The sequence below is a fragment of the Harpia harpyja genome, chromosome 13, assembly GCF_026419915.1.
Source record: "Harpia harpyja isolate bHarHar1 chromosome 13, bHarHar1 primary haplotype, whole genome shotgun sequence".
NCBI classification, from domain to species: Eukaryota; Metazoa; Chordata; class Aves; order Accipitriformes; family Accipitridae; genus Harpia; species Harpia harpyja.
The window spans coordinates 39,414,300-39,439,213 of NC_068952.1; the positions used below are offsets into that span (position 1 = coordinate 39,414,300).

At 58.7% G+C, this 24,914-nt stretch overlaps 1 protein-coding gene across 3 annotated transcripts; it reads right to left on the minus strand.

Moving 5' to 3' along the window:
• Window positions 1-23,100, minus strand: PLEKHA2 (pleckstrin homology domain containing A2). 3 transcript variants are annotated; one of them, XM_052806070.1, is made up of 12 exons: window positions 23,001-23,100; window positions 18,098-18,261; window positions 16,898-16,954; window positions 14,803-14,851; window positions 13,801-13,898; window positions 9,744-9,890; window positions 6,521-6,667; window positions 6,271-6,339; window positions 6,046-6,116; window positions 4,991-5,054; window positions 4,030-4,107; window positions 1-3,619 (listed from the first exon to the last, which is right to left on the minus strand). In XM_052806070.1, the coding sequence occupies exons 2-12, from the start codon at window positions 18,236-18,238 to the stop codon at window positions 3,275-3,277; spliced, it is 1,266 nt and encodes a 421-aa protein (XP_052662030.1). In that variant the 5' UTR covers window positions 18,239-18,261; window positions 23,001-23,100; the 3' UTR covers window positions 1-3,274. The 3 variants fall into 3 exon arrangements, with proteins under 3 accessions (XP_052662030.1, XP_052662029.1, XP_052662031.1); XM_052806069.1 differs by lacking the exon at window positions 23,001-23,100 and adding an exon at window positions 22,158-22,365; XM_052806071.1 differs by lacking the exons at window positions 9,744-9,890; window positions 23,001-23,100 and adding an exon at window positions 22,158-22,367.
• Window positions 23,101-24,914: the final 1,814 nt, after the last annotated feature.

The window sequence follows — 24,914 nt, forward strand, 5'->3', positions numbered from 1 at the left end:
TGGGATTTCCTTCTTTATTTAAAAACACAGGGGAAAAGGGGTTCCATCTCCTGCAGCCAGCATTTACAGGCAAGGGGTGGGAGGCAGGTAACCGACACCATGGGAGTCAGGGAGCATCGCCTGCGCGAGGCACCCCGGCCCTAAGAGCACTTGAAATCCATAGCCAGCACTCACAGAAATAGCTGAAACCGCTTGGGATTTTCCATAGAAAAGAGCAAACCCATCTCTCGCACCACTCTTTCCGCACAAGATACCTCGAACCTGCACGCATCTCTAGGAAAGCAGGGAAACTCGCAGCACACGCTTCATTCTCAAAAGCAAGCAGCTACGGGGGATCGTTCATCCCCACGTGGGAGAGCCAGGCGGCAAAAGCAGAGATAAGGGGATACCAGTTTGCTTTAAAAATTGCTGCAAAGTTCCATCAAGGTCTGGCTGCATCCACCTGGTCCTTTGGGATGGGAGAGAAATTCCTCCCCGCAACACCACCTGCATCACGGATGGGTCTGGAGCCCAGCTTGACTTTGAACACACTTGTTTCAGTCTCACATTCAGCCTTTACGCTGTCCTGGGGATGCGGGGAGGGTGGGAATGAGAAACAGGAATGTTGCAATAGCGCTGGAGCCACTCGTAGTTTCTCCTCCTGGATAATTAACCCTAATTGTGCAACCAGCTTCTGCTTTACCATCCCAGGCCCGAGGAAACTGCAATTATCAAGCAACAAAAATACTTGGTACTCCATGGTTTTGAAGCCTTGCACGAAGTAACCATTGTCTCTCTGCATTTGATGTTCTCCAGAAATGAGGTCAGAGCGCTATCACCAAATACAGTGACTCTATGATTGATAGGCTTACCAAACTATTAAAACATTTTTGAAACCCCATGTTATGAGCCAAACAGCAAGTCAGCCTAAAAAAAAAAATTTCAAACACTAGTGCAAATAAAGCAAAAAGAAGGAAAAGGAACAGCATGATCTAGGTTTCTACAATTAAATAACAAATATTAACACTTGCCCTGTACCGTTTGCACCGATTCCCACTCATTTTCATAGTTTCAGTGTTCCCCAGCATCTCCACACATCCCCCCTGAAGCCACTCTTAGCCCCGAACCTGGGAGGTCCCGTCACCACCTCCCCCCGGCTGCACCGAGGCCCCTTCGGCTGCGCCTGCCCCGGGCTCCAGCGGAGCCCAGCTGGAGGAGCAGCCCCTCCAACACAGGAGGGGATCGATGCAGGAAGATGCAATTTTAATCTTGTTGAGATCCATTGGGCTAATCAACGCCTTGGAGCTCAACCGATAAAGCTCTGCTCTATCCCAGGCTGAGCCTGAGCTAGCTGAAGCACAGCTGTCAAACAGCTGGAGAGCTGGAAAGGGCAGGGACAAACCAGGTTTTTTTTGCTCCTGGGGAGCACATTGAGCTGATTTTGCAGAGCAGGAACATGTAATGCCAAAAAAAAAAAGGAAGGGAAAAAAAAAGAAGAAAAAGAACAAGTAACTAGTCCTCAATAGAGAAGCCTTGTTAACTCCAGACCACTCCGTGCGCTGCTAAGCTTGCAATGCCATTCCCACACCAGCCACGCAGATTTATCAGCTGGAGTACATCTGAGATGGCAAAGAGCGTGCCTGTGTCTGACACAGGACACGGCAGTGCAGCTGGGCCAAAGCAAGCACATTTAAAAACCCACGTGCCCATCAGCAGAGCCCGGGGCAGCCCCGGGCACCTCCTGCAGCCTTGCCCGGGGCTGCGGTGCCCAGCCAGGGCACTGCTGCTGCCGCCCGGGCTGCTGCCTCCTGCCCGCAGGGCACCGCAGCCGGGGATGCCGGCAGAGCGCAGCAGCTCAATGCCAGGGATGCCATCGCTTGCTCTTGTTTCAGCTTAACGCAGTTCCGGACAAAAGCTTTCCTACCCAAACACGTGCTGCTTTCCATGGCGCACGGACACCGCCCCGTGTCTCACTCTGCCACCTTGGGTCTGGGTAAGAGCCCTCAAACGAAGGGTGAAGCAGCACCTACGCCTGGATGGGCTTGCTGCTGCTCTCACAAAGTCACACCGACATAACCTGCTGCTGACAGCAAGCAAGGACGGGGAGGTGTGTCCTCGCTCGGTACCCAAGGATTACACACACATTTCGGGGTGAAGATATCAGACGATCTTCGCTGCCTAGGGAATACCTGAATTTTCTACGCGCTATTTATCACAACTCCTACAGGAGCTTATTTGGTTATGGAAATGACGAGTTCTCGTTGCTCTAAAAACTTCCACTCATTTTCATTTCAAGGCAGGCAGCAGGCAAGTTGGCTGGACAAGTCTTCCCAGTTTCATTAAATGCTCGGCTTTCACTGCTTTTTGCTAAAAGCACTTCACCACCCGGGCACGGCTTTCTGGTGCCCAGATGTACACAGTGCAAAACCAACACCGTACCTGAGGATCCTCCCGTCCCTGGGAGCCACCGTCGCACCGGCTGCCTGCCCAGGCTCACGCTCAGAAAGTACCAATAAACCTTTCAGCAGGGCTGAGCGGGGAGCCTGCCAGTGCCAGGGTTTAACAGTGGCTACAGGTATAAAAAGACATAATTAAAAGCCAACGGATTTGTTGATACGCCATTAGTCAGGCAGTGTAAAGAGCTGGTTTCCTAGGGAAAAAGTCATCAAAACGGGAAGTTGCAGCGTGTCCCTTGTACAGGCAGCTGAGGGCTGGCGTCTCCCCGGCTCTGCCCAGCTGCTGGGGGAAGGCTGAGCAGCGTGAAAGGGGAGAAAAATGTTTTTCCAAACACAGGAAAGGCCACGCTCCCTTTCAGGCCTCCGAGACCTCCTGCCGCTTCCTCCAGGCTTGGTTTCGGGGGCAAATTATGCGGCTGCAGAGGAGGATGCCCCCTCGTCCAAGCCGTGCCAGGAACCAGCGCTTCCCGCCCCGCACAGCGAGCGATGGCAGCACGAGGTGCCCGCAGGTCGCCCTGCCCGGAGGCGGCTTCCGAAACACGGAGCCGCCCGGGGCAAAACACAGGCAGGAGCGGGCAGGGACTCCGCTTCCCGGCAGAGCGAGGCACCGGGACGCGGGTCCGGCCGGATCCTGTATCGCAGGGAAGAGCAGCGGTGGAGGGAAGGGGCCACCTCACCCCCGACGAGATGACGGGGTGAGCTCGGTCCGAGGCGCTGAGCGGATACACGGAGACCGGCCGTCGCGGACACGGTGCGGCTGCGCGCCCCGCACCGCCCCGCGGGGACCCCCGGCAGCCGGGGAGGCGGCACGCGGAGCCGGGGGATGGTTCGGTGCCCGGTCAGACGTCGGAGGTCCGGATGGTTTCATCGTCCAGGTCGAAGGCGAACGGCTTCTCCTTGAGATGCTGCGGCTCCGACTTGTGCCGCACGCGCTTGCCCAGCACGGCGCCGGCGTCGCGCTCCGTGAAGGCCGGCACGAACACCGAGTCTCTCAGCGGCGCGGGCACCTCCTCCAGCACCGGTTGCTTCCCCGCTGCCTGCGGAACCGGCGTCCAGGGCTGCCAGGAGGAGGTGGAAGGGGCTTTGCACAGCGCTCTCCTCTCCTCTGCCGCCTGCCTCTGCTGGGAGAGGGCCGAGGAGCCCCCGGGCTTCACCATGGAGGTGGATCTCATGAAGGACATTTCCTGCAAGGACAGACACAGGGTGAGCGCTGGCCGAGGTTGGGGTTTCGTGCATGCAATGCTGTGAGCAATTTGCAAAGCTCTGGGGACCAGGCTCTGCAGAAAAAAAAAAAAAAAAAAATCCTAAGCAAACTGAAAGTCTGAATTAAATGGCCCTTTGCCATCAGTCAGGCTCTCGCTTGTGCCTCGGAGCAGAGCAGGGTTCATGCAGGTCCAGTTCAATGGCTGAATCTCACTTTTCAATCTTTTCAGGGAAACTTTTCCAGCAACGGGTAAACAAACTCAGAGAGGGCAGGGATCTCATCCTGGAAACGGGCTAACTGAGCGCTTACACAAGCCACTAAATAAATACCTTGTACATTGGCATAATCTTCATTTGACACTATATATGAAGCAGAAAGGACGTGACCTACCCTCGGGCGAGTTTTCAGGGCCTGGACTGCCCCTGTGATTACTCGGATCCAGCTGTGCATGTCCTCAGGGCTGTCTGCCTGCAAAACACACCAGCCCAAATCAGACTTTGCCTTCTGCAAGCCCCCGGTGCAGCCAGAGTTGATCCCCGCCACAGCAAAGCGTGGACACGCAGATGGACAGGCTACCAGGGTTCCCAGGATATTTGCTACTAACTTATCCTTGCTTAAAAATCACTGCACCACCCTATCATCCCCCGCAGAAGGGGAGCCACTCTCCACATTGCAGCATTTTTGTATCAGGAATAGATAAAGCATTTAAGGAACACAAAATCATCGGGATGTGACCGGCCCTGCCCCTGCAGCGGCAGAGGCTCAGGGGTCTGCATCTCGCCACGAGCGTGGCCGGGGCCGTGCTCTCTGGGCAGCAGGATTTGGGGCTTTTGCCCGTGCACGTGGGGATGAGCATCCACGGCACGGCACGCCGTGCTGGCTACTCTTCGGGGACTCACAAGTGCTGAGGGGTCGTGCCGACAGCCCCATGCATGGCATCCCCTGCCTGCTGCCTCCTCCTGCCCAGCTCAGCCGCAACAGGGAGAATTACTTAATACCCCCACACGCTGCGGAGAGGGCTGGCCAAATCTGCAGGACAGGGAAGGTGCAGACACAGCCCCACGCACTCGGGATGCTCGTCGGATCGCCCTGTGCTTTTGTCTCTGCTTTTTCCTGCTCACACAAATAGCGGCTATTATAAATAAACCCAAGGGGAGAAGTGAAACCGCCCGGCAGTTCTCCCTGGCCGCCCGTGCCCCGACACCAGGCGAAGCTGTTACAAACTCATCTGCTCGCGTTTGCTGGCCGAGAGGCTGCTGGGGAACAGCCCGTTTGCAGGAGTGTGGCTCACACGAGCTGTCACGAGCTGAACTCACTGCCCAGAAAAGCAAACCGGCCTCGGCTGCCTCACCTGGATGTAGAAGGTCCTGGAGCTCGTTATGATTTCAAAGAGGTTGTCCCGCATCAGGAGGTCACTAGAAACAGCGAGAAAAAGATGGTCACTACCCAGCAGTCATCATGGATGGAAAAAAAAAAAAAAAAAAAATCTGTGTTTATCCTCATCTCTAGACTATGCTGGTGAAAAACATATTGAAGGCAAACCTTGGATCTCATCAGGATTTTGAGAAGATGACTCCAGCTCCCCAGAGACCTTCAGCTACACACACACACACTCCAGCTTCTGCCATCTGCAGGCAAAGCCCAGCCCCTCCCCAGACCCATAATCCATCTCATTTACAGTTCATGAGCTTTCTATTACTTATTAAGAATAAACAATTCAAAGATATATTAATAAATTATATTTTTACTTTAGCTAAAGAGGTTTGTTTTCTTAGTTCATTTTTCACTGCAAGTCTTCAAGTTACTTTGATTTTATCAGCATTCACTGCAATAAATTGTTCCCAAGACACTGTGTAGCCAGCTGTGCTAGTTTAAGGAAAACACCTATATGCAGCTTTCAGCAGCTTTATGAACACCTTTGTTCTTCTGTCATACCATGCTATTTACTGTGCAGGGCCCCACATTCCTTAATCTAGGGAGATAAGAGAGCTGTAGGAGCACGCCTGCCCAACAGAGATGGCTATCAGCACCAGGAGAACAGAGGATGGACAATATCCTGCATCCAGCCACATTTCCCCAACCTGTTCATGGAGCTGAAGGGGAAGAAATTTCTTAAAAGCAAAACAAAGAGGAGACATTTGGGTTACAGGGTCGTAAAAGAAAAGCGAGCGGCAGCACAGCTCAGCCTGGCCCTGGCCCGCAGCAGCAGCAGCCGCCACTGCTTTTCGGGGCCCTCTGGGCTCCCCAAAGGGGGAACTGAGTTTCCTTCCTGCCTTCCTCCGGTTCAGCTCCTCGGGGAGCTGCTTCCCACCAGCAGCCGGAGCTCCCGTTAGCTGCTCCGGCCCCGACACAACCTGGGGCTACAGCAGGAGCTGCAGTTCAGGGAAACACGGATGGGAGCATTACCCAGACTTGACCAGGCACTCGTGGGTCTTGCAGACATCCTTCAGAAGAATCGAGCGCAAGGGCTCCTTGTCCTGCGGAGACGAGAGGAGACGACGATGGGCTTGGCTGGCCCCTGGGGCTGGCAGCGCTGGGATGTGCCTCCCATGCCGGCACGGCAGCGCAGCAGCTCCGGACCTCTGCTCGGGAGCAGTCGGTCCCAGGCGGGGGCCGGCAGGGGCTGCTCACCTGCTCACACTTGTAGTAACTGATGGAAAATTCATCCAGAACAAAGTACCGGCGCTTCCAGCTCTTCCTCTGGAAAAGAGAGGAGGAAACAGCTCGGTGCTGGGCTCCGGCGCTCTCCCCACGCTGTCGTGGTCCTGCATCCAGAGCATCCCTGGAGCATCCCCAACCCACGGGGCAGCAGGCAGCCCACGGCCACGCACCCGGCTGAGCCGCCCCGCTGCCCGCGGCGCAGGGGACCCCCGGTACTCACCACGTTCCCCTGCTTCACGCAGTAGCCGCTCTTGAGGATGGGGGGCCCGGCGGGCGGCTTGGTGGCCGAGGTGGGGATGTAGCTCTGCGAGCGCCGCAGCAGCGGGTGGGCGGCCACATCGCTGCCCTCCCCTCCGTCCCCTCCGTTCTGGAAGCAGAGAGCACAGAGTTACTGGGGAGCCGGGAGAGAGCAGGGTGGGGGGAATTCCCTGCTAGAAGGCAGGACACCTTGAGCTGGAGGGAAAAGCAACCCGAAGCCAGCCCTGAGCACAGCGCTGCATGCCAAGGGCTAATTGCAATGCCTGGACACAAGCAGGGGAATGAACCAGAGTCGAGAGCTGATTTTATCTCGTTGCATGCAGCTTTTCAGACTGCTGCCTGAGTGCTAGCCACCTTTTTGGCACCCACACATTAAAAACAACGTTAAGAAATTAGAAAGGCTACAGAAAAGCAATCTGAGGGCTGAAGAAAATCCCTTGCAGCAGAGAAGTTAAAGAACCTCATCTGCTCGGCTTATCAAACACCGAGAGGTGACTCAACTGCACCACAGACCTTCGCCGGAGTAAGCGCAAGGTACAAGGAGCTCTTCCACCTGCCAGAGGGACGCAGAACAAAACCCACCAGCTGGAAGCTGGAGCCAGACAAACCCAAGTTAGAAGGCAGGCATGCTTTCCAACTGGAGAAGGCAATATATCATGGGAATAAACTGGTCAGGACAGCTGTAAAGTCTCCACTCCATGTTTTCACAGCCAAATTCTCCCAAAAGAAACTGTGATGTTTGGAGTTCAGGTAGAAAAACCGTGCTTCCTCTGGCCCCGAGCTGTCTCTCCCCAAGCGCAACGCTCGCTGCTGCGAGCACGGATGGGCTGTGCCCGCGGCCGTGCGCCCAGCACCCATCCCCTGGCTCACCCCAAGCGCTTCCCAGCGCATCCCAACGGCCGGACCCTGCCCCGCTGCCGGCATCACCCCCTCCCTCCTCCGCACCCCGCTCCGTGCCCGGGCAGCACCCTCCCTTCTCCCTTCCCCCTCGGCAGCGCCGAGGATGGTTGAGGTGAAACATCTGCGCTCATCTCCTTCCCCCGTCCCTCCAACCCCTTCCTCCAGCCCCGCGCTGAGGTTTGAGAATTGCCATGGCAGCCGGGGTGGCTCTCGTCGCCGCCAGCCTTATATGGCACCCGCGCCGGTGCGACTGCCGGTGTGGTTAACCAGCAACCTGCTTGCGCTGCTCCTTCCAGCACCTTCGAGAGGCTGCTTTGGTTTCTCCAGGACAGAGACAAGCAGCCATTTGGCTGGCCCCAAACTGCCACCCAGAACCTCCGGAGAGCAGCGGAGCAGAGCTCCAGCCCAGCCGGGAAGGGCAGGCTGCCCGCTCCCCTCGCCTGGGGATGCATCGGCTCTGCCGAGCGTTACGGATGTACGTGTCCAAAACCAGAGATGGGGATGCTGCTGCAATGGGGAGCGTTACACCCGGGAGCCGGGGTGATGCTGCTGGCCAGTCTGGGGGTGCAGCCGGAGCGTGGGGCTTCCCCCTGCGGTCCCAGAGCCGCTGCGGGGCAGCACCGGCCGGCCAGGGCAGAGCCAGGAAACCACGGACGCGCCCAGGAAGCTGCAGCAGAAAAATAGCCATTTCGCACACGGGGCAAGCTGCAAGAGCACGGAAAATGGTCCAGCAGCTGACGCACCACCTCTAAAAAACCCCTCAGTGAAAGAAAGAAATTGTGCGACGGCTGAGGATGGAGCTCCCGGCTCTCGGGGGGTGGTGGCAGGGGAGGAGAGGGAGGCAGAGTCAAGAGTCAGGAGGAAAGAGCAGCTTTAACTCACTGAAACAAAAAAGAAAAGTCACAGGGCTGGCTGCTGCCACTTGTTCGCAAACAGGCTGCCCCGGCTGCATGGAAGCAAGGGGGGAGGCACAGCCCTCCCTTCCCTGCCCTTCCCCACCCCACGCGTGGGGCTGAGGGTCCAGCAGCATCCCACGGGGCAGCGGCACCGGGAAGGGACGGCTGCCAGCCTGACCGACCTCGCACGCCTCCGCACCCCACACACCTCCGCACCCCAACAAACCCCGCGGCCAGGGAAGCGTTAAAATCGCCTGACAGCAAAAAAAAAGGCTCCAATGATCTAATTCTCTGCTCTATTTTTAGTGCCGCCACCGATAAGAGCTGAAGTGAGACCCAGAGCCGGATGAGCGCCCGAAAGTGGGAGACGCCGATGGCCACGTGCACACCCGGCCACGTGCCGAGGGAAGGGGCTGCAGAGCCACGGCAAGCGGGGCCGGCTACCGCCTCCGGGATGGGTCAGTCCCTTCGGCCGCTTTGATGGGGGCAGCAACACGGGGTCCCTCTGCCCCGGGCACCTCGATGGGGGATTTGGACCCAGGACATGTGGGTGGATGGTGAGAAATGGCCGGGAAGGGGAGCAGATTCATAGCCTCCTCCTCCTCACACCCCCTCGTCTCATCACACTTCAGAGCGAGACAAAGGAGAGGTGCTACAGGGTGCTAAGTGCAGCTATTTATACATCCCTGAGTGGGAACGGTTTGCAGGCACCAAGCTGGTTTCCAGAAATGAAAGTGCAAACCAGCCTCCCCAACAGTCCAAACCAGCAACTGCCTCCAGCCCCATGGCTGGACATTCCCGGACCCCCAGAGCTTCCCCGGACCCCCGGACCACATGCCCCAGCCCAGCAGACCCACGTCCATGAGCTCTGCTGCTCCGACACGCGGGTTAGAGAATGACAGAGCCCATCGCTGCTGTGTATTAACAGTATTTCTCTACCCATTGCACTGCCCAATACTGGCGGGGCTAAAGCAGTAACAACGCCCCGACACTCACTTTCCCTGCGCTCACCCTTCCTAAAGCAGAAATCTGAATATCATTTGCAAAAAGCGATTTGCAGACCCAGCCACCCTCACTCCGCTCGACTCGGAAGGCAGCACGCCCTTGCTGCCAGGACAACGACAGCGGCAGGAGCCAGACACAAAAGCCAGCAGGCAGGGACCCCTCAAAGCCCGGCTCAAGTGCCGAAGGGCTCCTGGCAGCGAGGTGCAGGAACATCAAAGCAGGGTGTGGTGGGGATGCCCTCGCCCAGCTACGCATGGAGAAAGCTGCCACCTTTTCTGCTTATCCCCATTAGGAGCTGCTCTTAAAACACAGGGAAAAGAGAGACCAAAGCGGGGTGCCGACGTCGCAGGGATTTTACCCGGTGCGCGGATCCTGCCAGCTCACCTGGTTGATAGAGATGGGCGTGTGGACCACCACCCCCCCAATGATCTCGGTTTTGTAGGCCACCTGGGGCTTTCTCTCCTGGGCCTGGGGCACCACTGGAGGCTTCGCGATCTCCGCGGCCGGTGGGACGCTGCCGCCCTTTGGCACCTACGGGAGAAAGAAAGGGGTGAAGGGCACAGGCGCGACCGTGCTGGGCAGCCCTACGCCTGCACCAGGGCACCATCGCCTCTGTCCTCGCAGCCTAAATGCAGCAATGTCCCTTTAAAAAATAATAAATGAACAAGCCACCCCGATTAAGGAGGGTGTGGGCCCCACCCAGGCGGTTTGCAGGAGGCACTGAGATGGGAGATGAGAGGTGGTGAATAATTAAGCATCAACTCACATGAGTCTATGACTCGCCTCTGCAGCCCAATGCGTTTGTGGGACACTTGCTCCTTTAATTGTCCCCGCTCTACTTACAGCTAGGCTTAATGATGAGCTTTCATCTGCCTAACGAGGCTGAGCTGCAGCACGTCCGCAGGGGCGCAGCAGATGGCCGGGCGCTATTTTACACGCCGAACGCCTGCACGTCCTGCAGCAACGCGCGGCCGGGCAGGTCGCGTCTCCGCTGCGAGCAGCTCCGCATCGCCGGGCAGAGGCTACGCTGCAGGGACCCAGCTCCGGCATCCTCCTTTTCCCCCTCCCAGCTCCTTCCCTCCAGCACCTGGCTCTGGACAGAAAGGCGGGTTTCCAAGTTTTTCTTCCCAAGTCCACACTTCCAATTCTCTAATGCCATTAATCAGGGTGTCTGGCTCCAACCCACCCTCCTGCCTTCCACCCCGAAGCGCACAGGGAGGGACACGCGGTCCTCTCCGTGCAAACCGCGCCATGCATCGGCTGCTGGCTGGGGAGAGCAGAACTCTCAGCTGCTCTAAAGTCCCTCCCGAAGCAGACGGCTGGACTGGTGTTCAACCTGAGACCTGGCTTAAGTCTTGCGGGGCAGAGGTCTGTGCTAAGACCTCACAAACCCATAGGCAGGAGAGGAGGAAGGGCCAAGGACGAGATCCCGGTCACCCCACGGCCCCGCTGCCTGTGCCTCCTGGGTGCTCTCCAACAATGGGGCAGGCAGTGCCGGGCAGGGAGCAGGCAGCAGCGACACGTTCGGGTGCCATCGCATCCCGCTTCAGAAATGCTGCCGCCGCGAGAGCGAGCGGCCAGACCACGGCAGGCTGCCGGTCGCCTGTGCCGCACGGCCGGTGCCGAGCACCAGCGCCCGCGGGCACCGGCACGCACCGGCTGCCCGCGCCGGCAACGCAGGCGAGCACGAGGCGGGTGCACGGCGAGGCTGGGGAGCCAGCACGGGCCACCCGGCCGGAGGAAACGGTTTCACAACGCAGATGCGGAGACATTGCGTGTGCGGGCAGCGGGGCAGGGGCAGAGGGAAGGGGCTGCATCTCTCTGCGGGCAGCGATGCAAGGGGGAAGGTGCTGCTCGGCGCCTGGCACGGGGCAGGGTGCTGCCGCCAGCTCGAGCCTCCTCGTGCAGAACTGAGCAGAGTCCCTCGTCACGGTGACACCAGCCCGCTGCACACCTCAAGCCTTCAACCGCCAAGGCCCTGGCTACAAAGACGGCGTGCAAGATGAAGAAACGCAGGAAGCGATTTGCCAAGAGCAGAGAAGTCTCCGTGAGAAGCGGAAGCTGAACCTGGATCTTTGCGCCAGGAGCAATACCCGAACCGCTGCCCCATCCTTCCCGTCCCACCGCAGCGAGTGGCTCAGATGGCAGCAGCGTGCACCGAACATACAGCACACAGGACCATGGTTGGTGCCGTGCATCCCACGTCCAAGAGCCCAGCAGCCCTGCAGAGCCCAGGGGAAGAGGGAAACCTCTCAGAGACCAGAGGCCGGTAAGGGTCCAAACCCCACCGAAAGCCAGAACGTCTCCCCATGCCCTTCTGTGCCCCTCCACCCACACCAAGGTGATGAAGCTGCTGCAACTCAGAGCAGCCCAAGGACACGCAGGCACAAATGGAGACCTGTGGGAAGCTGCAGAGCAGGGAGCGGGATTTCCCACGCAGGGCAGAGCGGCCGTGTCACCCACATCCCGGTAGCCCCGTGTTTCCCAGCCAGCCTGCGAGAACTCCTCCCTGCAGGGCTGGATGAGCCGGTCGGCCAGCCGGGACACAGCCAGAGTCGGGAAGGGCTGGCCAACATCAGGGTATGAAAATCACCGCGGTTTATTGCAGAAACAGAAGATGCATCTCTTCCTATCGCCGCACCAGCTCCCACCTCAGCCAGCCTGGCAAATCAGCTATGCGGGCTGCCTGCAGGCAATTACCCTGGAGGAAACTACCCTGGTGGCACAGCTAGACAAATGTCCCTGGCAGGCTCTGGTTACAACTCCTACCTGGTTTTGGAGGTGGGTTTTTTGTGGCCAATATCACCTGAACCCATAAAAGAGAAGGTACAAGCCAGAGCCTGTGCAGTCAGTTTGGTGGCTTCAGGCACAGAGGTTGTCGCATTTAATGTATTTGCAGATATAAAAAGAAAATACAAGCCAGGTCTGGTCTTGTAGATGAGTTTCCCACAGACACAACACAGCACTCCAGTGATTTTTAAACAAAAAATTCAAGGAAAAAAGGTTATTTGATAGGACCCATTCCTAAACTGTTCATTGTGATTTTTCCTTACATTTAGTTTACAAACCATGAACAACATGCATCGGCACATGACCTAGTAAAACCCTGCTAGCATCAAACACCAGCCATACTGCTAATGCCAGGCACACAGAAGCCTGCAGAGCCCCTGACCCTTTCGCAGGGATCCCCCACATCCCGGGGCCAGAAAGAAGCCGTCTTGCGAACACCTAACGCAGGAGTCCTGGCACACGGGCACTGCCACAGAGCACGCAGGCGATGCTCCTGCTCCACCGCACGAGAGAGGGAGCACAGCAGCATCGCTCATCGCCAGGAGCGCCGGGCAGCTGAGGAGCATAGACTTCGTGGGTTTCTGGGTCAGTGACCATTAATTTACGGTTATATGAACACAACACTAAATGAGAGGAGATGGCAGACAAACTCCTTCGGATCCAGGCACAACCCGCCCCGCGATGCCCTGCAGTGCAGGGCATTTGCTACGCCTCGTCACAAGACCCGGCGTTCCAGGAAGAATAAAAATTGAGTAAATAAATTATCGGAGCAGAAGAAAGACGCCCTTTGACAGCCGCGGCGAGGAGTTGCTCGGTTACACACAATCCCAGCCAGCAGGAGTGACAGGAGGGAAACGTCCCCGGAGCAGGCAGGGACGGGGACGGCTCCCGCAGGAGCTTCCCCAGGGTGCAGCCGCCGTCCCCCACAGCAGCTGGGCAGGGAGGGTGAAGACGCACGAGCAAACAGCAGCAAAATAAACCCAGACCAGGAGGATCCCTGGTGATGGTGGAGGGAATGTCTCCCGTCCGAAGCCAGACTCCTGAGATGGGTCACCACGCAGCTCTGGCCTTGCGAAGGGACACGGCGAAGCCGTCCAGCCCTGCACGCTAAAAGGCTGCATCGCCAGCACGTCCCTCCTCTGCTCGCAGCATTTCTCCCTCAGATCCAAACCAGCTCGGGCCCGCGTGCTGGCAGAACCGCACACAGCCCCCGGGGTGTCCATGTAAGAGCTCTGCTCTCGCAGGGCCGTCCGGGGGACCACGGTACGCTCCCCTGGGAACGAGGGGGTTTTGGGAGCTACAGTCCTGTACTATAACTGATCAAACAGCAAAAAAAGGGATGCGCCAGAAGCAGAGCGGGCTCCAGAAACAGGAGGAGACACTGCAGCCACCAGCCGAGAGCTGCGCTTCCCTCCTTCCCCAGTGCAGCCTCGGCACTAACCCAGAAGAAAGCCTGGCAAGTTTGGCACAGACCTGTTCCCAGACCGGGGACAACCCGGCCACCACCATCGCTGCTCCTCAGGTGGGACCGGGAAGGCGACGGAGGAGGAGAGCACAGCAAGAAGGAAAAGCACAGCTCTTCCAGACGCTTATCGAGCGGCCCATCAAGGCAGGACACAGCAACACCAGAGACGAGCATAATGCAACCTACCGTAATCTTACTGGCCCGGTTCAGTGCCTCCACCCAGTCCTGCAGGTCCTTCTGATCGCTGGCTTGTAAGAAATAGCGCTGAGATAACGCATTGATAACTATCAAAGAAGGGAATGAAAAGAAGAGTTAGGGAACAGTGCTTAGCATTATTAAAATAAATTAAACAATAAATCAACAAGACAGCATCCCTCAACTCCCAGTCCCAGAGCGATTTGCAGATAGCGGTCTCGTAACCTCTCGCATGGAAAAGCGGCCGAGGGGCGTGGAGGAGGGACGTGGCAGCTGGTCAGCTGGATGCATCCTTGCACCAGAGCATAGGGAGGGCAGGGCTGAAGTCAGGCTTAAACCAAGGCTGTGGCATGGCCCAAACTAGGACTTAATCTAGTGCTGAAGTTAGCCCCTTGCACGGGGCGTTTGAAGGCCCCTTGGGACTTCCTTCGCTCAGCGCTTGGGTTTTAACTCTCACCCGAAATGCTGGTGCGAGCCCGCACGTGGGGCTGCACCGTGCGCTCCGGTCTTTGTCTTGGGCTACATCCGTTGTAGTAAAGTATCGCGAAGGCGACACCATTCCCCTGGGACAAGTATGTGCTTGTGCCATCGTTTCTGTCGCTTTAAACCTGAGTTCATGGCTCACACAGGAGGCACTGAGGCCGACCGGGTTGGGCTGAGGCCATTTGGGTGGGGGGGAATTCGATATGAAACACCCCTTCCTTGCACCAAAAGGAGCAGAAGCTTATGCAGGCATTAAAAAGGAAGAAAAAAAACCTGTATTGCACAAGGTAGTGCAGCACAACAGGACACGTGGGAAGGATTCAGGAGCACAGCAAAAGCAGGGGACCGTCACGGATGGGACCCACAGTGTCCTGCCTCCCTCACCAAGCTCTGCCCGTGCATCTCGCGTTGGGGGTCACAGTGACAGGACCACCATACGGGGCTGTGGCTCACGCTAGCCCTGCGCCGGCCCTCTGGCACGACGTGCTGGGCACGGTCCCCCTCACTCACCGAAGCAGAACGGAGTTTTCGGCTTCTGTTTCGGGGTGGCGATGCTAACCTGCAACAGAGCAAATTAAAGAAAAAGTTAAAGATAACAGCACATGCTAATGGCATGCACGAGAGCTGGAAGTTTCCATCCACATGCCTGTGGCGGAGAGGAAGCCGGTGTTCCCCAAGCTCCAACCCAGTCCATGCTCCCAGTTCCTCTGAGCCCCCAGTGGAGCACCGATGCTGCAGCGTGAGCACGGGGCCGAGGAGCGAGCATGCGGCTGCAGCCCTGTTACGCTGGCCGGCCCGAGGGGAGGCATCGTCTGCCCTCCCCAGCCCTGCAATTACCCCCGTCTGCAAACGAGGAGGAGAGCCGGCCGGCTCAAGTCAGGGGAAAAATGAACGCGGCCGGCGGGCACGTCTTCCCCGTGCACCTCCCGGTCAGACCCGTGCTGCGTGCCACCCCAGGCTCTTTGGGACTGGCCGGGCAGGACCCCCAGCAGTACAGACGCTGGGCCGAGGGGCAGCGCGTCCCTCGGGATGCTGGCACGTCCCGTGCCCACGGGGACGACCCGCACGGCGCGAGCCCAGGAGCTGCAGTGCAGCCGCGCGAGCTCTCAGGAACTGGCCCGTATCAGGCGTAACGCAGACCACATGCGGCAACGAACGCGCGGTCCCAGGGGAAGGTCAGCGCGGAGACGGGGCTTTCATCTCCCGCTGTCCCCCCCGGCGCTGGCTGCACTGTAAAGCAAAGAACGGAAAGCTTTCAAAGGCCTTGAAAACGCGAGTTTCTGCTGGACTAACGCAGTCGCTCTTGTCAGCAATTAAGAAAATTGAGGGAAAATAGCAGCGGTTTCTCCCTAAAGAGTAGGAATCATTTATATAAGAATAATATTCCCCAGGGCTCCAAGCACAGCATTCATGGAGTATTTATTCTGACAGGCTTCCTCCTTCGGAGCCAGCCTATAATGCTTTAAATATGTTTTCTCAAGCAAACCTCCATTTTTCTGGCATATTTACCGTTGGTAGTTAAAGCCGCTGGCATAACCCAATCCTGCAGTTTGTGACCAAATGCTGTCCTACAGCAATTTTCATTTAGACTAAAACGTATATAATTTAGAAGTAAGGCTCTTTCCGAAATGGGGAAGGCTCAACCTCCCAGCGTTGCTTCATCTGCGCTTAATTTATAAATCATGATTCAGCAGGAACAGAGAGATCTGTCCGTTTCTTTATCCAGCTCCAATTCGGAGCTGAGCCCGGTGCGGCGGCCGTGAGCCCCCCCGCTCCCCCCAGCAGCAGCCGAGGGGCAGCTCACGGCAGAAGGACGGTGGCAGCTCCACTTTCCCCGGCCGCGCTCGCAGCCACGGCTCCATGCACTCCAGTCACCAGCCCTGCAACAGTTGTCATTTATTGCACTATTTTTGCCTTCCCGTGGAAGCCGGATAATGCCATCAAGACACACAAAAGGCTCAGTTTCCAGAAGGTCTCATCCTTCAGGGTGCTGCCCTCTAAGCAGAAGGGGAGAGCTGCTGGTGCCCCTGAACCCATCACAAAAGGGACCGTCTCTACCTCCCCATCTTCGCTGGGTCTGATGAGCACCCTCCCGCAGACCTGGGGCTGCAGCAGGACCCGCAGCGGGAGGCACCGTGCCAGGGTTATGGGGACCGAGTGCCAAAGCGAGACGGGCACCACACTACGAGCCCAAACCCTTGCTCGGTCCGGTACCGGAGCAGCAACACCGTGCCGATTGCCAGCTTCGCGTCCTGCTCGCACCACCACCGCGCTCCCGTCCCCGCTCAGCCCTGGCCACCCCGTGTCCTTCCTCATGGCAGAACAGTTCCTCTTCCTCCTGCACCCCGACCTTGCAGCCCGTCCCGTGCTGGTCTGCGGGTGAAGGCGAACACCGGTCTCAGTGCCGGGATCGGCCGTGCTGCAGGGACACTCCCCGCTTCCCACAGACCCGCTCCGGCTCCTCTCCCAGGGAGGATGGCGTGGGCTCGGGCAGGACCTCACCTCGGGTGCTGCCGGGGTGAGCCATCGCCTCTCCCGGGAAAGCCGCACGGATAAGGGGACAACAGGGAGCATTCATTTTCTCTCCACCCCACCCCGACATTACCTTGGAGATGTAGGTCAGCTGCAGAGATCCGACAGCGCCCGCACCGATAGCCAGGTTCTGCAAAACATGTAATGAGCGATGGGAGTTAAATGACAGGGAGAATGCAAAAGAGGTGAGTCAGGCTGTCACTCAGTGTCATTGGGGTCAGGCAGCAAAAGCTACGGCCACGCTGCCAGCCTCGGCCGCTTCCCTTCTCTGTGCACTTGCACCCTACAAGCAGCTGGGACCGGCCACGCTCGCTGCACCCGAGCGCCGTGCCCTCCTCGGTCCCACTCTGAACTGCCTGCCCTGCTCACCGCCCCGTGCAGCAGCACCTCAGGTGCAAGACGGGCTCCGACTCCCACCCCGCATGGCCCAGAGAGCAGGAGTTTGTGCTAACACTGGCCAAGAGGCTGCGGGCGGGTGGCCGGGTGCTTCCCCTTCCCCTTTTAACAAGGCAATGAAGAATCTGCTGCCAGATGCTCTTCAGGAAGGCAGGTGCCTCCCCAGCCTACAAGCAGTGCTCAAGCACCGTGGGGTTTCCAGGAGGGTCTTCCTAGAGCTCACCTTTGGCTCTTGCTCTTTTGAGCTTGACCGCAAGCGCTGGGGCAGCTCCCAGAGACATCAGGTGCAACATGCACAGGCTCCATCTCCCCCAGCCACCCGGCTCCCGGTCTAACCTCTTCTCTTTTTTGTTATAGAATCATAGAATCATTTAGGTTGGAAAAGACCTTCAAGATCGTCGAGTCCAACCATCATCCATGCCCACTAAACCATGTTCTGGAGTACCCCATCTACTCGCTTTTTGAATACCTCCAGGGATGGTCACTCAACCACTTCCCTGGGCAGCCTATTCCAATGTCTGACAACCCTCTGTCTCTACACCAAGTGTCTAGGGAGATGTAACACCTCACGTTGGCACAGCATTTCTATAGGCTCCTCTAAGGTGTCAATGGCTCCTGGTGGTATAAGAGGCTGCTGGGACAGTCCTGGAAACCCCAGAAGTGGCAGGGGGGCTGCTCTGCTGGAGTTTGGTCGTGGCCACACTCAGCCACGGGAGACCCCAACAGACAACCGATGCAGCAGACAGTGTCCTCCTTTGGGGACCCAGAGGAGACACCTCCATCAGGGTGGCCCAGGAAGGCCGGGATGTGCCACAGACTGGCTAACAACTTCCATGGACATGCCCAGCGTGAAGCTGGGACGAGCGCGGGAGCCTACCTGAGGGTTGTCCATGTACCACAGGAGGCAGTTGGCCTGGGTGTCCAGGATGAAATACCTCCGCAGAAACTTGCCGCAGGTCTCATTTTCTTCAATGTCCAGGAACCCGCAGATACGGTTCTGTCGATCCAAGTACGGCATGCCGGGCTCCTTCTCACATCACCCTGCAGAGGAGGGGACAGGCAGGGAGAGGTGGGTGCTCTGATCCCGCAGACCCAGCTCCCCACGGAGCTGCTCCTGCACCTACAGCCATCTCAACCCATCGGTGCCAGACATGCTGGGATGCCAGCGCAGTCGCCTAGCCTGCATCCGAGCTCACACCAGGGAGAGGGAAGGGACAACCTTCCAGGGCTGGTCCAAAGGAGCACTTTAGCTGCCTCCCATTGCTGAAAAATGAGGCATTTTCATAAACATCTTCCTCCCCACAGAGGTGCACATCGCTTCCCAGCCCTGAGAGCCGCCAACCCCACCGCAGCCAGGGAGCTCAAAAGGTGTGAAAAGCATGAGGCTCAAAGGAGGGGCTGGGGCTTCGCTCCCCATCCAGCTCCCTCCTCCGCACCACGTCCCACGGCCGCTGGCCGAGCTCCCTGCAGGTCCGATCTCCCAACCTGCCCAAACCTCCTGCTGCCTCTCCCGGACCTCTGCAGCCCACGGCTTAACACACAAAAAGCAAAGTCAAACTGCTACCGCCGCATGTTCGCCCTGTGGGGAAGCTGCCAAACACAAACGTCACCCAGCACGCCTTTGTGACAAGAATGGGTGCCAGCGTGACGGCCCCGGGTGCCGGCAGGATCAGACCAGCGAGCAGGACCAAAACGGCTCAGCAAGGAACTGCAGGACTTTGGAAACCCGGGACCTGCAGACGGACTCAATCGCCGTGCACCACCAAACAAATGCTCGCCGGTCCGGCTCCGAGACCACTCGTAGCACAGGGCAGCACCACGGCCACCGGGATGTCCCCGGGGCAGCAATAGACCGATTCCGAGTGACAGCCCTGTGCCCCAAACTGCCCCCGTCACAGCAGCGGTCGCGTCCCACCAAGCTCAGCAATGTGGGGCAACCCCGTACCACAGCTTGGCCCACCGAGAGAGGACAAAGTAGCCACAAAGGATTTGACGCGAGACACCAGGTCCCTGGGAACCGTGACAAAAAATAATCCCAAAGCAGACTGCGCGCTAGAGAGAGCCCAAGCACACTCCCAGGAAATGGAAAACAATCTGCAACTCCAGCAGAAAATCTGTGCAGCCAGGATGCCGAGTCAGCAGGGAAAACAATGACCCATCGCCGCGGGGCCAAGCCCTGTCACCAGGTCTGCCGCGGGCACGCAGGCACGGACCCTCCCCGGTGCTGCCCGCCAGCCAGGGCGAGCCGGGAGGTCACCTCCGAGATCACCTCGGCCACAAGCGGCTGCAGAGGAGCAGAGCTGGGCTGCAACACCGACCTCCCGGGCACCCAAATCCCTTCTGCAGAAGCAAGGAGAACCGCCACGCCGAGCCTGCCACGACACGGGGCACGACGACCCTGAGCGGCTGGACTGGAGAGCACGGCAGCCTTGGTGCCCGTAAATGGGCTTTGCTGGTGTCCCCCTGTGGGCGCAAGACGCGGGGGAGCCCGAGCATCGCTCTCGGTCACCCCGCAGGAGCAGCGGCCGCTTTGAGTCAGCGGGAGTGGGTGCACGTTGCCACCGCTTTAATTTGGCAGCAGCTCCCGCCCACCTTGCACAGCAGAGCCCGCTGCAGAGCCACGGGGAGGGGAGCCCCCCAGAACCCCCGCAACGGGGCTGCCGCAGCGGACCGGGTCTCTGCACCATCGCTTCCAGCCGCGCACGGGGAGCGAAAGCAGCACCGAGAGGCGCGGGCGGGCAGGACACATCCCTCTGCCTGGGCAGAGCCCCCGCACCACGGCTCAGGGTGGACGGGCGGGGATGGAGGCAGCGGTTACCGAAAGGATGCGAGCTGAACCTGGTGTGGTTTGTCCGGTAGAAGAGGGGTGACTCGCGCAGGTGCCAGAAGTGGAGGCTGCACAAATAAAAGATCTCATGCAGAAAAGGAGGAAATACTATTTTTGAGCTGAATAGCTGCAGTGGAGTGGGGCCCTGAGAGGCAAGTGTTGTGCAAGAGTTGTGGTGCAGCTGCAAAGGTAGAGGTGGCAGAAACCAAGTCAACCTGTTGTCAGGATCTCAGAGTTTATCACCAGCGTTTCAGAGATGGGTATCAGGGCTTTGCTAAGAGGGAAATCGTACTGCTTCGGTAGAAGAGGTTGTTCTAAAACAACACATTTGCCCCGATGCAAAGGTTATGTGGGCACTTCACATTTTACTGCTTTTTTGTGGGGTTATTTTTGTGGGCGGGGGGGAAGCACGCAGAAAGCGGATTCCCAAGTACCTTCAACCATACCGACACGTTCAGACCAGGCCTCATAAATTAACTCTTCCTCCTGCTGCTAATAAAAGTCCAGAGATTTCTGCTTACGAGAGGGATGAGAAAGAGCCAAGGTGTGGCACAGGCAGCACAGGGATGAGCTCCCAGCCCCTCGGGGCTGCGGTGCCAGACCCACGGGACACCCCCCGGGACTCCCTACATTCCCCCTGCCATCCTTAATTAATACGGGCTTGGCTGAAAGCCCACAAACCAGCTCAACTCTTCCGTGCGGGCTGACCTCGGATTGCACTTGGATATGCAAAAACCTTTGGGCAGAGGAAATTGCAATTGCTCCAAACTCTGCCCTGCAGACTGTGCTCCCCCCAGCCAGCCAGGCTCCCTGTTCCCTCACATCCCACTGCCTGCAGGGCATGACCTGTCTGTCTCCTTGCAGCCACTGAGTATTGCACTTTTCCATAGGAAAATGATAAAAGCAGCATCTCCAGCTCCATCAGCATGTGGGTATTTGGTCCCTCTGCTCAGAAATCCTGGGAGGGCCAAAAAATGCTGTTTGCACTAACGTTTACTATTTACACAGCACTTCGTAAACTCCAAGTCATAAATATTTCCATGACAGACCCAAACTTGTGTTTGCTGTAGGAAGGACACAAGACTAAACCTGAGAGGGGAGAATAAGAGGGACCTCACAGAAAATCAGCATCATTTAAAAGTGCAGATGAGTCCCCAAAGGCCTCGCAGCAAAGAGGCACTTCAGAGGACGTCCTTTATGGAAACGTGATGGACATCACACTGGCACCGGGCACAGGGAGCTACGATTCATGGATGATGCCCATGCCTGATTCATGGGGGCTCATCTGCCATCCAACGACAACTTGAACTTCCCGAGCATCGCACCAAATCAGGCCCTCAGGATCTCATTAACAGATCCTGTTTATGAATTTATGCCATTTTGTAGCGAAGCACTTTGGAGGCTTCTGGGGCTCTTCCCCTACCTCTGAAGCAACTGACTTCCCAGCTTTTCAGAGTCATAATATCCCACCAAAAAGGACAACCCTTTTCTGGCTCGGTTAATGAGATGACAAGAGCAATTAGGCTACAGAAGAAGGTTTACAGCAAAAATACCTTCTTGCCTGCCTCCTGAGATACAGGTAAGCGCGTCCCAGAGAGAGGCAGAAGGTGCAGGGCACCCAAGCCCCTCTCTGCCGTCACTGCTGGCTCAAGGGCCTCGTGGGCAGCCGCACAGCCAGACTTTCCAGGAAGCACCCCCAGGACGCCTGCGCTTCACCGCACCATCACGGCTGCCCGTGCCCTGCTCTGTCCTGCTCCCGGCACAGCTACAGCCACGGGAGCGTGACCCAGGGACACCCTGCAGCAAAAAAAAGCCAAGGCAACGGGAGGCCTGACATTCAGAGCACGGCAGCAGCACTAGCATCTCCTCGGCACCTCACTCCACAGCACAGCCCATCGCACCTGCGGGCAGCCACAGCGTCCTCCTCCTCCTCCTCTCACGCCTGTCTGTCTGAGCTGCCCTGGTGCGGGTTGGCACGCAAGATGATTACCCGAATTTCACGAGGGCTCCGAGCTGCGATGCCCGCTGCCCCCACGCAGCTCCGAGACAGCCCCAGCCGCACAGGGCGATGGCTGCGAGCCGCAGCGGTTGCAGCACCACTTCCTTTTACCTGGTCTTGCAAAGGAGTTTCCAGAGTTCGCCCTGCCGACGTCTATCCGGCGGCTGACACACGAGACAGACGGTGTAGGCAGAGCCCAGCAACTAACTCCTGCTAATTCCAGACATTTGCCTTAATGAAATAATTAACCTGTTGAAAGGCAGGCTGGGAGCAGCGAGGATGCGTTTCTTCACCTCACCACAGAAAAAACCGCCAGGGGAACACGCTCTGGGTAGCTGCAGATCCCAAACCCTCCCCGCACATTTGCTACCAATCCCGCAGACCCAAAGCAGAGATGGGTGCCCGCAGCACCCCTAAATCTCCCACGGGCACCCCGTTCCCCAGCCACGGGCCAGCCCGGCAGGAGCAACCCCCCCTACCTCCAGCTCTCCCCCTCCCCACACCGCCCCTCGTTGCAAGCACCGACGAGCAGAAGAACCGACCGGCACCGCTGCAAACCCCGGCGCGGCGGGGAGGCCTCTTCCCACCCGATGAGGCACGGACGCTTCCAGCTGCTGAACCGGCACCTTCTGCCGCATCCCTGCGCCGACGAACCGGCCCCACGGAGGCTGCTCCCCCCCTCGGGGTCGGACCCCCGGGGCCCCGCAGGCACGGCCGCCTCCCAGCCGCCACGACCCCGCGGCTGGGGAAGCCCCTTCGCGGGGTGCGTGTGTGTGTGTGGGGGGGGGGGGTTGGAGTCCTACGGGGCAGCCCCCGCGGGTGGGGACGGAGGGAGGACGGGGCAGCGAGGGGTTCCCCAGCCCGCCCCGCCGGGTCCCCAAAGAAGAGCCCCGGGACGGCGTCCCCCCACGGACACGCGTGGCCCTCCCGGACACGCGTGGCCCCCGCACTCACCCCGCGGCGTCCCTGGGCTGCGCCCCCCGCGCATGGCCGGCGGAGCGGGCTGGGGGCTGCGGGTTCTGGGTACACGCCGGGCGGCGGAGGGGGCCGGGCGGTGGAGGGGGTGTGCCCCTGGCTCCGCCGTCGCTTTTTTCCGGGTTAATTACGTCTGCCATTAACAAACCCGGCCCCGGATGTGAGTGCGGGGCGCGGGGGCGGCTCCCGGGGGGGGGGGGGGGAGTCCCCGAGGGGCGGGTGGGTGGCCGGCCGGGTGTCCCCCCCCACACACACTCCCCACGCACCTGCAGCGGTCCCGGGGCCGGCTCGACCCGCGTCCGTCCGTCCCCCCCCCCCGGGGCAGCCGCCGTGGGGTGGGGGGGGGTCCCGCCGCGGAGCGGGGTTGGGGCCAGCCCGGTCCCGGTCCCCGCCCTGAGCCCTGCAGCCTCGCCGCGGGGTGGGAGAGCTCCTCCGAGAGCCCCGGTCCCGGGCTCGGGTCCTTCCTGGCAAATTCCCCCCCCCCCCAAACCCGACAAGAAAATCGCTCGGTAAAGCAACGTCCTCCAGACAGCTCCTGCTCTGGTACCGGGACACTTCGGCAAAGCGGGGACCGGGCCCGTCCTGCGGGTTGTCCCCCTCCCCCGGGGACGGCTGCATCCCCCCCCTGAGAGCAGCGACCCCGACCGAGACCCTGCCCGAGGCGAGAGCCGGACGAGCAGCATCTGTGCCACTAGCCGAGATGCTCAAAACAGCAAGTGGATTCTCACGCAAGAGAAGTTTTTCAGGGTAGGCAGGCTTCGGTGGTCCTGCTCTACCATTAGTCCTCACATCGACACAAAGTCCCAGGGCTTCCAAACTAGGTGGGGCATCCTTACCGCTTTACAAACCCTTTCCCCGCTCCCGTGGCCTTATTGTGGGGTGTCATGTCAAAGACGGCAGCATCAGAGCAAATACAAGCAAGCAGGTGAGAGCGGCGTGCGTCTGGGGTGAATTGCCCCAGCTTCTGCATCGGGCTCAGACCGATCACCACCATTTTTGTTAGTAGTTCAGATCCAGGTCCTGTCAACCCAACCGCATGTGGGAGTTTTCCCCGAGCGACAGTTTGAGTGCTTGCACGTTTTCACACCAGCCTGAGGATGCACCCGGATCTCTGCTTGTGCACAGACACAGACTTGCGGAGTTCAGAGCCGGCACTGCAGGCAGGGAGCGAGGCCGGAGAGGTTGAGCCCCAGTCCGGACCTTGCAAAAACCCTAAGGCACTAACAGCAGCGCTGCTGGGAGAGAGCAAGCACCCGATGGGGTTGACACATCACCCTCGCAGGGTGAGAGGGGTAAATCCTGCCGTGTAACACAGCGGTCACGTTGGGTGCCCAAACCATAGCGCACCGCTCCCCAAAACACTGCAGACACCCTCGCAGCAGGTGAGGTCTCCAGTGAGGCAGCAGTGAAATCTGTAAACAGTTACTGGTGTGCTACAGCGCCGGGGCTCGTACAGCCCTGTGGTTCCTCCGCACCTGAGAAAGTTGCAAAAGCGAAGCCTGGAGTTAACAATTGATGTTTTGAGTGGGCAGACTGTTGAAAGCCGTGCGAGTCACTATTCCCTTTTGTGATACGGTCTCAGGGTCCTTGCCGTTCTCACGAACCTCCTGCATGGTGCTGTGGGGAAGCTGCGCCTCATTTTAAAGCCGAGGGCAATCAGGCATGTACAGGGCTTGCAGGCGCTGCCCGATCACCCAGAAAACCTCATGGTCGCATCAATCAGTCGTTTGTCAGTCAATTAGCTGAGCCCATCACCCACACCCAAAGGGTCCCTGGCTCGGGTGATGTAGCCACAGAAGGTGAGTGGTGCTCCCACCCCCCTCAGGGATCGGCTCTGCAGAGTCCTCATCTAGAAACTGTCACCAGCTTTGCTCATTTCCAGGCAATGCAAAT